Consider the following 14,744-nt stretch of genomic DNA (forward strand, 5'->3'; position numbering starts at 1 on the left):
CCGTTTCAAATTGTACTCTTGACATGCTCCCCACAAACCAAACACACAGGTTTCCCCTTGACTTCAGTAAAGAAAAAATTAGTAGTCCATATTCGTTTGAAAATTCTGCTTTCGACATCCACTTTCCTCTTTTTGACTCGACATTGAGCTGACATGTTCGCATTTTTGACACGGAAGGTAGACAGGTTGACGTGCGTGCACTGTGAGAATAAATGAAAGTGAGAATTATCATGAAATCTTTCGCGGGCCGGTCAGAATCATCCCGCGGGCCGGATCCTATAAGTCTGTGGCCGACGTTAAATCATTTATTTAGTATGGGTGATATGTTGATCGGATGTGTATGTATAATAATAATCAACCACGCTGAAACTCACCGCAGCTTCCTCGTAGCGTTGGGCGATCAGCGTGGAGCAGAAAGTTCGCTATTATGGGATGTCGATCTAGTTGGTCCAGTTCCAGGTTGTATAATACTATATACGTCCAAATCATGTTGTTTATCGAGTTATTGGCAACGGATCGCTATCCAGTGTATCAAGCTGGAGTCCCGCTAGCGATAGCGAGTGGCCGGACGAAATATGGGTGAGCACTACTTCCGGCCACTCACTTCCGGTTTTGGTGATTCGCCGATCGGCCACCAGATGGCGGTCTTGAACCGTTGGAGAGTCGAGAGGAGATCAACAGCAAGTCTCAAGTCTCCGTGGGTGAAATATGATTGCCATGACAGATTTTTTAAATATTGATCTCAAAGACGCTGTACGACGTCATTGGCAGATTAAGCATGGCGAGCAATGACGTCTAAAGTCGTCCTTGGCGATTAAAGGGTTAAGCTTGTTTTTGTTTTTATTCCATTTTAATATCCCGGATGTTGTCACAGAGCTGTATTTTGGCTGGAAAAGGCATATTGGGACTCCGAAAGTGCAGTACCGGCCAGATCCTGGTATTGGCGCTGTCTCGAGAATGCAGTTTCCCCTGTTGCAAATCGGGTGTAAATTTTTTTTCGCTCCGGGTTAGCTTTTCTGTTAGCCTAAAGCTATGGCTTCACCAGATCGCCTGGAATACTTTTTGCGATGCCGAAATCAGTATGCAGTAAAGGAATATAGCATCAGCCAATGGACATTTCGATCTACCAGATGGCGATCAAATAACTGGGAAATTCTTTTTGGAATCCAACCGGCCACAGGTAAGAGCAATTTGACGTCATTTTCAGTCTGATCGGGCCTTGTTCTCATAGCCATCCACCCGGTCAGCGTATGATGTTGCAATAACGAATGCCATTATTGGTAATCAATAACCAGAAACGACTTCCCCCGCCCCGCCCCCACCTCCCTTTCATGCATTCATGGTGGAACATGATACCGATCATATGAATTTTGATTTTTAACTCTAGCTTGTGTAGGGCCGAAACGCCAATCGATTTAACGTTATTAGCTTAGCGCCCTATAACTAGCTTTGCAGGAATTACCCCAGACCATTCCGATATAACGTTCATATTCACGACGCTATAAAACGGGAACTTATTGATGAAAAAAAATAATCTTTATGGCATATTTAAGGGAAGGTTTATACTGTCAATTGACAATGACAATGGACACATAGCAATAATATAAAATATAGATTTAGCTCTACAAACAACCTCACGCTCAGTGAAAACTTGTAATGAAAAGCTGGCCTCAAGCTGGCCCCGAATGCGTTAACAAAAAATCGAATTAGAAATTCGTTGCAGAATTGTAGATAAATTCAAATTAGAATTTCACTGTAAAAAGAAAATACCATGGTATGTTTGGTATCATTCTTTTTAGCACAGTCTCACCTATATAATAATTATTATAATCACTTTTTTTTCTTTTTCAAATTGGAATTTCTCCCTTCAAGTTCGAATCTTGTGTTTTTATGTAAATTTTAATTAAATTCGAAAAAAGGAGGGTATCATTTTTAGTAGCACAATCTAAAGAACCTCTTTGTGGAGTGTGTACCTGTGGGTTCTCCAGCTTTAAGCTCGTTGTCGTGTGTGTGTGTACCTGTGGGTTCTCCAGTATCCTCTTGACCCCGTCCACCAGGTGGGACAGGAACTTCGCCCGCTCTGCGTTGTTGAAGAGAGACCTCCGAACCGAGGCGATCTGGACTAGACATGACAACACCTGCACACAGACAACAGACGTTCTCACAAGCTTTCACCGAAATACACTGTAGCCCGAGAGGTTGTTGTTTATACGGTGTGTGTCCACGGCAACGCTCCTCTACTCACCAACGGGGACAGGGAAGGAGGGATGGAATGATATAAATCGAAGAAGAGCTGTAAAGTGGAGGAATCGAGGAACGCTGCGGGATGGAAGGGGAGACACAAGTTAACAAGTTATAATAGTAGAACAATAGTATAATACAGGGTTCCCACAAACATTGCTAAATGAAATTCAAGGACTTTCCAAGCACTATTTTTCATCTTAACACATTCAGTGCCAAAAACCACTTAAGTCGTTTCTGGGCCCCGACCGTTGAGTGCCAAATACGACTTAAGTGGTTTCTGGGTTGTGTTTCCTTTTTTTCGATATTTTTATTCATTATCCACCCAAGGAGCCTGTTGTTACCATAGGGAATGAGTCTGGTCGCCAAAGTGCAATACCGGCCGCATCCAGCTAGACGGCGGTATCGAGCACCCTTTGTAACCTTGTATCTTGACCTGTGCGTAGATCTAATGGGTCCGGGTCTTTTGCTCAAGCTGAGCAGTTATAACGGTCGGATTGAGAAGAATCAAATGCTCCCGACGCATGATGTGTGGTGGATTATCTTGGCGACATGATGGACATCAATCATTGGAATCGCGATCAGATAATTGGAATATTCTCTTTGGGGTACATCCTAGTCAAGATAAGGGCTATATGATATCAATCTTGCGTTGATCCAAACATGTCTTCACCTCGATCCGAACATGTGTGTGTAACGTTAGTCCACAACGTATGCCGTTGGTGGCGATCAAAGCATCAAAGAACGACCCCCCCCCCCCTTTCATGCATTAATGATGAAACATAATACCTATGATATAGATTTGATTTGAGAATAATAGCGGGTCCAGGCAAGAAACGGCCACGGTTATAGTATAATACAGGATTAAGGCTATTCCTCAGAATTTCAGGAATTACCCCAGACCGATGTAAAAACATTATCTCTTTTTTGCATCTTGACCGGAAGAAAGTCACTGTCAAATGACCATAGTATTGTATTGTAGAATATAGTTATAGCTCTACAAAAAAGGTGACGGACTCCTATCTTTTAAAGCGTGGCATTGAATAGATGGGGCCCGAAAACAGCACGGCACTCAAAGTGTTAAAAGGGCATTTAAAAGGATACAATTCACTGTTAAATGCTGTTTTTTTATAAAAAAAAAAAATCAGATCCAATATTTATGGCTTAAAACCAATTTCCGACAATTTCTTGATTCAGAAATTTTTTATCATGGCTGAACAAAACTTTCAATGCGAATCAAGGAATTCCAGGCCTCGACTTTTTTTTTGGTAAAAAATCAAGCACTTCAAGAACCTTGTGCGAACCCTGACTAGTATAATAGTATAGAAATATAAGAAATATTAAGGGCAGATAGAAGATTGTCAAGACAGTGGAAACTGATCATCCAGGGTATCATCAACATACTAGCAAAAAAAAGCGACACTGAACGGGCAGCTGCACTTGTGCGTCAATTTTAATTCTCACACATACAAGCACCAAGCTCCAGGTAGCTCCGCAAAAAACAACAACTTGAATACAAAACATTTCATTATATTTAATATTATTTCATCTCCCGACTTCAACGCCCCCCACCTCTTTTTTTCTAATACCTGTGCAAATTAAATGTAAGACTTGTAAATACATTTCAAGGTCTTAAATTGAGAATTATAAATTTAAGACTTTTTAATACCCTGCAGACACCATGTCTTAGCTCATAGCTCACCTCAACCAAACACATACAGATCAGTATACAGTACAAGTATTCATACATCACAATACAACCGTCCAAATAAAGAGGAAAGCTTAAAGGCCCACTTGCAGGTTAAACCCTACTCTTCAATTATGGGTTTTACATCATTGGTATCTAATTTCATTATTTATTTTTTTCCATTTGACACCGGAAATTCCACTCAGAAAGGGTTAAAAAATGTCCACGCACGAATAACATGTATGGAGCCAATCAAAAAGCTTATTAGACGCTATCAGTGCCGTGACGTCACTGCAGGTAACTTTCCCCTACTTCTGATCCACTACAATGGAGTTTGACGAGTGCAGAAAGCCATTTCCTTGATCCAAATGGCCGCCTTACAAGCCGCAAATGGGTTTAATCGTCGGAGAGACTTTGATGGACCAGCTACAACTGCATTTTTGGTTGAAACAAAGGTAGTTATAAGGTTTTTAATGTCGTAAAAAAAATAACTACATTTACCACTAGGCAGCCTGTTGTTCAGTACAGCAGCGCTATTGGTCTGTTAGGCTGTCGCCTTATCCCCGTCACGGGCAGCTGATAGTACCAAGCTGGCTATATGGCTCTGGCTAACGTTAACGTTACCCCGCTAACGTTAGCATTATGTCTACTGCCGTGAACCATTTTAAATCGGGGCATGTAGAAGAGTTTCAGGAACGAGTAAAATGTGCAGGTCCTCTTCTCAGACCTGTGGAGCAAAGCACTGAACGCATCATGCCGGCTAGCAAGCTACACGTCACGGCATGTTGATACGATAGTAGCCCCTCGGATAGCACTCGTGCATTACAGTCACGAAACGGGCTACCACGATAGCTAACTAACGTTACAAACTCAAACACCTTATAAGTTATAACTACTACTACTGTCGTGTCCATAAGTTCCCTGGCAGAATACTTTGTTTGTGAGGACAAAGGTATACAGGAGTTAGGAGTTTCAAGAATGCCGACTAGCAAGCTAACTTAGCACTAACGTTATATACACAATATGTACAACGACACAATGATTTACATTATTACAAATATGGTAATGTGGTTGTGGCTTTTACAAATTGTGGTTAGCTTTAGAGATAAATGGCTATGATCACGGAGCACTAGTGTTAGGTGAAACAGATACTAGCTCCTCGGCTAGTAGTAGCAAGAAGGCTCTCTGCTTCCTGCCACTACCTGCCTGTGATTCTCAGCGCCCCTCGCTGCCCTGATACCTTGTGTGACGTCATCATTAAGATGACACACGCACGCTATGAAACATGGAGTAAAATATGCACGTGCGTGGTGATTGTGGTTGGGCGGACAAAATGTTTGATAAAAACGCTAAAACGGTGTCAATTTCGATACTCCCCCCCCCCCCCCCTTTAACACTTTGGTTGCCATGGGTTAAATTCATGATATACCATAGGTTGCCGGCTCATTTGTCTATGGAGAAGTACCCCTTCTTTGCATGGCTATAACTTTTTAAATTCTATTGCTACATTGCCATTATTAGGGCCCATTCAAAGTCCTATATGTATTGTTCATTGTGTAGCAACGTTAAACTTTTTCATTCACATATTCATAGTAAAGTATGGTCTAATGTATAAGTATGTTTTCATCTCTTTCTGCAGCTTTCTCCAGAACGTGATCTATAGCCCCAAATGCATTATATTGATGATGCAATACAGTTTTATGGCAATCAGCGCGATATAAAAAATTCCAACTAGACGTACTTCTAGAAGTTACTACACGTCATCTGATGTTGACCGGATGGGCTAGGGGGCGTTTATAATTCCGTGGGCAGCGTTATACCAATCATCTAATGTGGGTCAAATGTTGATAATAGCAGTTAGTATCGAAGACGGTAACGTTACACGCTAAAACTCACCCCAGTCTCCGCGCGCCGTTGGGCGATCATCGTAGAGTAGAAATTTTATCATTATGGGATGTAGATTTACCCGGTCCATCTCCAGCTTGTATAATGGTATATACGTCCAAATCATGTTGTTTATCGAGTTATTGGCAATCGATCGCTGTGTATTGTGACGAGCTAGAATGCCGGGACCTATAGCGAGTGCCCGGAAGTAATACGGCCGTCCAGCACAACTTCTATGCCACTTCCTGTTAAGCGATTGCGCCGATCGGCCACCAGATGGCGCTCCTGAACCGCCAGAGAGCTCAGTGGGTCCTCCTGGTGGATCTCAGGCCAGCGGAGGGGACATATGAATCCGATCGCAGATTTTTGAAATATTGATATAAGGACGCTGTAAAGCGTCCTCCGGCAACTTGAGCATGGCCGGGAATGACGCTTTAACACGGCTCCTGGCAGCCAAAGTGTTAATGAAAGTCACTGTTGGCCTAGGCCACATTGTTTATTGAACAAAAATACAACATGCAAGTGGGCCTTTAATGGGACTGAAGACGATACTGGAAATGGTTAACCCCCCCCTTTTTTTTTATGATAAATAAATAAATGAAAATCAAACCCTGGTTCCAGTGACAAAATTGCTACAGACTATTCCAGCGGAGAGACGCTGGGACCGTTCTGACCAGTGCCGCTTCCCCCGGGTAGCTACCTGATCTCCAGGAGGTGGGGATCTGTACGGTACAGAGGTCGTCTGACGACTCGTCCGTGGAGGTTCCTATGAAGTCGTAGTTGAGGCAGTTGTGGCTGAGCTTCAGCAGCTGCATCAGCAGGCCGTGTTGAGACTCATCGTTCAGGTTGAGGTTCTTCCCCGACGCCTGGAGGAACACAGGAACACATGTACGTGTTAGGGGGACGCATAAATAATATATAATACTGGCATCGGATAACGGCACGATACCGGGCAAAAATAGGCCATTGTTATGTAGTGCTGTCCCCGACTAAGGATTTGGATGGCCGACTATGATTGGCTAAAATTTCCCATTAGTGGACTATTGGTCGACTAAAAAAAAATATATATATATATATAATATTAATTTTTTTCTCATTCCATTTGGGCTGTGGGGGGTGCTTAATGTCTGAAGGAGTCGACTGAAGGCTTCTTGTCCTCTGCTAAAGCATGCAATTGGTCCACTGATGGATACATCTTGATATTTGTCTAGTCTAGTAGTGTGTTCATTAGATGGGTGAAATCCTCTTTCAGTGCCTCTGTGCCTGTTTTCGTAGGCAGTTAGCCTCGCTGGTATGCGTGCCATTAGCGTTAGCCACGCTTCTAGGCCTCTTTTCTTTTGGAAAGAATGATACAAAATTTAAATAAAATAAAATATATTTTTTTACTATTCGACTAAGAGGTTGGTTAGTCGACTACGGCTCCTTTCAACCGATTAGTCGACTAATCGACTAATAGGGGTCAGCCCTATTGTTATGGAAGAATTAGCCCCAATACTGAAATATGATACCAAGGAATGTATAACATGCTAACACATTGAAGCATGTTAGATCTCTCTATTTGTCACATAGGATAACACAAGGAAGTTTGGCGTGTGGAGCTAGCAAGGAGGGGGGGGGGGTCTGGGACGCTGGAACTAACCACTGAGCCTTCCAGTGTTGTGGGCCTAACTTGACGAAACACCGGTGAAGGGAGGTATACCCACTTGATAACCCTGGTGATCTGCTGGCTCTCACTGCCTATGAATGAATGAATGAATTTTTATTCACACACACGATACATTTTACATGCGAGTATCCTCATGTGATAACATGTTGCAAATTGTGTGCATGTGCCAGGTCTCCCAAGAAGCTATTTAAAGCTTTTGGAGGGAGCCTGAACACAGATACAAACAGAATATGAACAACAAAACAATAACAAAATAAACAAAACAAACAAACAAAAACAAAACAAAAAACTACAACGTGGGTAGGTTTATACACCTACCTACTAACTGACATATAACAGAGATACATAATACAGACAATTTTATTCCTAAGTTATAATTTTAATTAGAGATATGATTTGAGCAGTTCCTCTTTCAATGATTTTTTAAAGGTTTTAAAGGTATTAGTCATATGTCTACACGTTGGGTTGTGGTGGCCATTGGGGGCCATGTGGTAGGATATGTAGCATCCATCCATCTACATGTTTGTGGGGGCCATGTGGTAGGATATGTAGCATCCATCCATCTACATGTTTGTGGGGGCCATGTGGTAGGATATGTAGCATCCATCCATCTACATGTTTGTGGGGGCCATGTGGTAGGATATGTAGCATCCATCCATCTACTAGGGCTGTCACCGACTAAGAATTTGGATGGTCGACTATGATTGGCCAAAATTTGCCGTTAGTAGACTATTGGTCGACAAAAAAAAAAAAAAAAAAAGTATAATATGATTTTTTATTTCTTTTTTTATCATTCCATTTGGGCTGTGGGGGGTGCTTAATGTCTGAAGGAGTCGACTGAAGGCTTCTTGTCCTCTGCTAAAGCATGCAATTGGTCCACTGATGGATACATCTTGATATTTGTCTAGTCTAGTGTGTTCATTAGACGGGTGAAATACTCTTTCAGTGCCTCTGTGCCTGTTTTCGTAGGCAGTTAGCCTCTGGTATGCGTGCCATTAGCGTTAGCCACGCTTCTAGGCCTCGTTTCTTTTGGAAAGAATGATAAAAAAAAATTAAAATAAAGAAAGAAAATTTAATATATATTTTTTAAATTATATTCGACTAAGAGGTTGGCCAGTCGACTACGGCTCCTTTCGACCGATTAGTCGACTAATCGATTAATAGGGGTCAGCCCTACTATCTACACGTTGGGTTGTGGTGGCCATTGGGGGCCATGTGGTAGGATAGGTAGCATCAGCATTGTCTATACCTGCATGTTAGGGATCGAGGGATTCATTGAGTGCTTATCCTCATCATTAGGGCAAAAGTATCTTGCGTTTTATTATAAATACTTGTATCAATTATTTTGTCCAATGGCCGCAAACCGATGGATCAACTCTATAACTGTTGCCTAAAAGCAATATATATGCCCCGGGGCACTTTTATCGGCCGATACTGGTTTATTACTTGGAATAAATCCAATCCCTAGTATGTATACATGCATAATATATATATACACTTTAACCTAACACACATTAAAGGTACACATGCGTGCAAAGAAAACGCACACAAATTGGCCGTATATGCACACACACCACCAGCTGAGATCTAGTTACATAGTCAGCCGTTTCAGACTTGCACTATTCATTCAGATTTGGGCCAAAACTGAACTAAATATCCCTTCTTATTGACTCACAGTAAAAACCAGGCCCCTATGCGCACACACAACCACACACACACCTGCTTCAGCAAGTTGCAGGAGAGCGTGAAGATGTCAAAGAGGGAGGAATCTCTGAACGACGAGGCTATCTTCCTATGCTTCGTCAGAGGATGTGTCGTGTCAGCCTGTTGAGGAAGACGAAGCAGGATGTTGTAACAGTTGAAGCACGACGTGGAGAAGATATAATATATAATAATAATAATAATATATATACGGTTTCTTTAGGGAGGTGAGAGGAGGGGAGGCGCTTACCTGATTAATCTCATTTGTCAGCTGAGAGAGAATGGTGACTCCTATGATGCAGTGTTCCACACTGTCCTGTTACAAGATAAACAAACAAATGTGTTCATATTTTGTACCTCACACACACACACACACACACGATCAAAACTCTGAGACATGCAGAGATGAACCCTTTCACTGCAACAATACAGAAGGTTAACCCTTTCACTGCCACATGACAAAGGGTTAACCGTCTGTAGTGTGGTTGTGAAGGGGAATAAAAGTGCGGTAGCTCTGATGGCAGAAGAGAAGGGAGAGAAAGTGAGTCCATTCTGAGGTAAAGTTGCTTCCCGCTCTCCTACACACCTCTCTCTCTATCCATCTCGCTCTAGCAAAACTGACATGGATTCCACTCTTACATAAACTCTCGTTACCTTACCAAACCATTTTAAAGGGGTTAGTTCAGAATTCTCCCTACTCGCCACTGATTGACTGAAACTAACCCAAGACCTACTCCACACAGTGCACACACAGAGTAGATTTCAGTTAGTTTCAGTCAGCTCGTGTACAGACGTTAGCTAGGCCCCACTGACTTGGCATTAGCTTATGGCTTAACTGAGCAGACCCGCGGGGGTACAACAGTATGAACAACAGACCCGCGGGGGTACAACAGTATGAACAACAGACCCGCGGGGGTACAACAGTATGAACAACAGACCCGCGGCGTGTACAACAGTATGAACAACAGACCTGCGAGGGGTACAACAGTATGAACAACAGACCCGCGAGGGGTACAACAGTATGAACAACAGACCCGCGGGTGTACAACAGTATGAACAACAGACCTGCGAGGGGTACAACAGTATGAACAACAGACCCGCGAGGGGTACAACAGTATGAACAACAGACCCGCGGGGGTACAACAGTATGAACAACAGACCCGCGGGGTGTACAACAGTATGAACAACAGACCCGCGAGGGGTACAACAGTATGAACAACAGACCCGCGGGGTGTGCAACAGTATGAACAACAGACCCGCGAGGGGTACAACAGTATGAACAACAGACCCGCGGGGGGTACAACAGTATGAACAACAGACCCGCGGGGTGTACTACAGTATGAACAACAGACCCGCGAGGGGTACAACAGTATGAACAACAGACCCGCGGGGGGTACAACAGTATGAACAACAGACCCGCGGGGGGTACTACAGTATGAACAACAGACCTGCGGGTGCGGGGTGTACTACAGTATGAACAACAGACCTGCGGGGTGTACAACAGTATGAACAACAGACCCGCGGGGTGTACTACAGTATGAACAACAGACCCGCGGGGTGTACAACAGTATGAACAACAGACCTGCGGGGTGTACAACAGTATGAACATGTTGAGCGTGGACCGCGGCACCGTGGAAAGGACTCGACCGACAGTCCCGTACCTGTAGGAAGCGTGTGACGTCGGCGATGACGTTTCTGAAGACGTAGTCGTCCTTCTGACAGTCGAACCAGCCCAGCTTGGTGATCCGGGCGTACAGCTGGATCAGGGCCTGGGTCACAAACGCCGCTAGCTTTGGCCGCGTTGCCAAATAGTTCAGAACATAATTCCCTGTACAGGAGCGAAGGCACACAAAACAAAAACACATCCATTTTTATTGTACTTTGAATTCAACCAATAATAATATAAATGTAGCAACAAAAACAAAACAAAAACAAAAAAAAACAAGGAGAATTCTAGAACGGGCTAGGTTTAATTTCCTGCCAGTTGTTGATATTAGCAAACACTGCAACAGGAAATAAACGGCAGATGCGTTTCCTACGCAACACATCAAGGAATCTATATACCCTGTGTATCCTGTATACTTTACTTACTCATATTATATATTCAGATTATAAATGTTTTATTGCTCATATTTATTGTAACATAATATAACTGATAGGACATACAAACCCTCATCTGCACCTTTGATTACACTGCTTACTTGCTCATATGCTTATATTCAGAGTTAATTATATGGTTTACACTGCTTATTTGTATTTGTACTATAATCTTATTGCCTATATTCATGTCTTCTACTATTACCATGTACCTATGTTGCTGCTCAGGTTGTGAACAAACACCGTTTACCGTCTATCCCCCGTTTACTGCCCACAAGTCACTCCCTCAGAAAGAGCCATGCTAGTCTGATATATTGACCACAAGGATCCACATTGACCATATCCACACGGAGGCCATCTTGCTCTCGTGTCATGCTCAGGTTGGGGGGGGGGTTGGGGATCCCAACCGGAGCATGACATAAGAGCAAAATGAGATGGTCAATTGGATGATGACGCTCTGTTCTGAGACCAAGAGGGTGATGCTAAGAGGAGAGTGTGTGTGTGTGTGTGTGTGTGTGTGTGTGTGTGTGTGTGTGTGTGTGTGTGTGTGTGTGTGTGTGTGTGTGTGTGGAGAGAGTGAGACTTACGAATGTCGATGCGTTGCTCAAGGGGCAGAGGGTTGCTGGTCCGAGACACCAGTTTAGACAGACAGGTTGCAGCTAGCAGCTGAGAGTATGATGACTGTGGAGACAAGATGGAGTGAGACGGATTCTATGGGATTTTCAACTAAACACTTAAAAATAACTAATAGGACTTGACATTAAGACCCGTCATGGACAGCCACTTCAAGTTAAATAACTACTTGACATTAGATTTCAAGAGATTTATTAGTCACATAGATACACGAGACATGTGGTGAAATGAAGGTGGCCATGCCCACCTTGATTGTGCAAAAAATACAAGTAATAGAATAAAATAGAATAGATAATAAAATAGACATGATTAAAAAGTACTAAGATCAAATACAATACAATGCTAAGCTTATGAATTGAAGGTAATGAGTCCTATATACACTACTATACAATATACAGTGAAGCAAAGTGCCATGCTTGCGAGTCATCACTAGGGGCATATTGGTCAACCCTGACTGATATCATGTATGACATGTGAGTGAGTGAGTGAGTGAGTGAGTGAGTGAGTGAGTGAGTGAGTGAGTGAGTGAGTGAGTGAGTGAGTGAGTGAGTGATACAGCTAGTGACAATCCTGTCTATGTGTTCACATCTAATAATTAAAAAAAAAAAAAAAAAACAGGCCAGACATATTTCACAATGAAGGTTAGTTAGAGATAACTTTAAAACACATTTCACACATTTGTATTTGAATCTGTAAAACTAAAAACTTGAATATTAGGTTTTGGAATGGGGCAGTGATATTTTACTATTGTTAAATATTAACAAAATGTCAGAAGTTATTCAGTTATATGGCTAACTGTGTGAACTGTCAAAATAAAATAATAAAGAACTTAAAACCATTCATTCACTTTCAGATCTCAAAATCAGCGTGTACTTCTTTCAGTCCGATCAATTGTTTTCACAAACCATGCTGCACTCAAGTTTCAACCAACATGGCCCGACTATCCGCTGGGTGCATAATATAACCTTTATCATGTTTTGTAACAGATTACAGAAATTCAAGAAGCCTATTGGAACGTGAGGTTCCGATTCTGATTTGATTAATATATCTGCATTATTTTATCCCACTTTATGCTTGCTTTATCAGTGCTTGTTTTACACTGACTTTAGGTCTTATTTCTTACTGATGTAAAGCACTTTGAACTGCAATCCCCTGTATGAAAGGTGCTATATAATACAAATAAAGTTATTATTATTATTATTATTATTATTATTATTATTATGGCACGCTGCCACCACAAGTGCAGATCACTCCGCACTGTGGTTTAATCACCGGCCTGTAGTTTTTAATAACTAACGAACCGGCGCAAACAACACCTTTTGGGTGAGCGGTGCGGCGAGCGCCGTCACAGCCGATAATTACTCACGCTGCCTCTCTCCAGTAGTAGCTGACACTTGCTGAGACAGTCGGGGCTGTTGGTGAACTCCACCAGAGCCTTCTCGGCCTGGAGGCGGACCGCTGTGTCCGTCGTCTCATAGAGCTGCTTACACAGGATCTCTAGCTGGGCAAGGCTCTGTGTGACACGAGAGCGAGAGCGAGAGAGAGAGCGAGAGAGACACACACACAAAAGGAAGAACGTAGATATCGTCAGTTTCCAACAGACTAACTGGATCGATGCTTAAATGTGCACAATTACAACACATATTCAGTATGGTCAAAACACAAATCGTAATTAAATTACAATTGACCATATTCACATGGTGGGCATTTTTTGCACTTATGTCATGATCAGGTTGGGTTCCTTAATCCACCCTGTTCCCACCTGAACACGATCAAGAGCGAAATGTCCACTGTGTGAGTATGGTCAGCTTTGGGCAGATGGAACTGGTTTGCTGGAGACATTAGCTTAGCCCTTTCACTACCACACTACAGAAGGTTAACCCTTTCACTACCACACTACAGAAGGTTAACCATTTCACTACCACACTACAGAAGGTTAACCATTTCACTACCACACTACAGAAGGTTAACCCTTTCACTACCACACTACAGAAGGTTAACCCTTTCACTACCACACTACATAACAGTCTGTAGTGTGGTAGTGAAAGGGTTAACCTTCTGTAGTGTGGTAGTGAAAGGGTTAGGACTGGGAGGTACAGTATATATGAAGGTATTGAAGGTATACCGTCATGGATCCATGCAAAGGTATGGATTTTTTACTAAACCATCATTCACGATATATATATACATATTAGGGCTGCAACTGCAACTAACGATTATTTTGGTAATCGACTAATCTGTATTATTATTTTTGTCATTCGATTAGTCGACTAATCTAACGATTATTTTTGTCACACCCTCAATCTCTGCTTCCTGTGGGCATGGCTCCTTCTCCAATGCATGTTTTACCTCACATGCTCAAGTCTGCACACCTGTGAATGTCACCCTGTTGTCCAGTCCCTCTGCCTTAACAGTTAACTTAACATAACATGATGATCCCATAGCAAATTAAAATAATGACTCATGAAACATTTGAATTTGGATCTTAAGCTACTTTAAATCAAAATGTATTTGAACAATACAACAATCACTCATAACAAGATAAATAAATTAAATAATACAAATTAAAGTGGAAGTGTTTAAATAACTAAAAAAAATATATAGCCGACTTCTTAGCTTAACATCCCAGGGAACAATTGGGATAACTGGGGATGTTGTTTGCTCCTGACAAGAGTCTCAAAGTCTGGGGTGATGGTAGACAAAGCAACTCTGAGGTCATGCTCAATGTCCAATCTGTTCCTCTGCTTTGTCTTCAGCTGGACCAGAGCTGAGAAGCCACTTTCACAAAGATAGGTAGTGCAAAAAAAAATATTATATATATATATATATATATAT

General features: G+C 42.2%; 1 protein-coding gene across 1 annotated transcript in view; it reads right to left on the reverse strand.

Moving 5' to 3' along the window:
- xpo7 (exportin 7) overlaps window positions 1–14,744 on the reverse strand; it is a 95,792-nt gene that overhangs the window by 60,211 nt on the left and 20,837 nt on the right. Inside the window, exons 2-9 of the mRNA XM_084324423.1 lie at window positions 13,276–13,422; window positions 11,864–11,957; window positions 10,841–11,007; window positions 9,430–9,495; window positions 9,198–9,302; window positions 6,513–6,678; window positions 2,246–2,319; window positions 2,019–2,138 (exon numbers count right to left, since the gene is read on the reverse strand). Coding sequence (XP_084180549.1) covers window positions 2,019–2,138; window positions 2,246–2,319; window positions 6,513–6,678; window positions 9,198–9,302; window positions 9,430–9,495; window positions 10,841–11,007; window positions 11,864–11,957; window positions 13,276–13,422 — 939 coding nt within the window. The remainder of the gene's footprint in view (window positions 1–2,018; window positions 2,139–2,245; window positions 2,320–6,512; window positions 6,679–9,197; window positions 9,303–9,429; window positions 9,496–10,840; window positions 11,008–11,863; window positions 11,958–13,275; window positions 13,423–14,744) is intronic.

The sequence above is a fragment of the Notolepis coatsorum genome (assembly GCF_963971535.1).
Source record: "Notolepis coatsorum genome assembly, chromosome: 11".
Classification (NCBI taxonomy): domain Eukaryota; kingdom Metazoa; phylum Chordata; class Actinopteri; order Aulopiformes; family Paralepididae; genus Notolepis; species Notolepis coatsorum.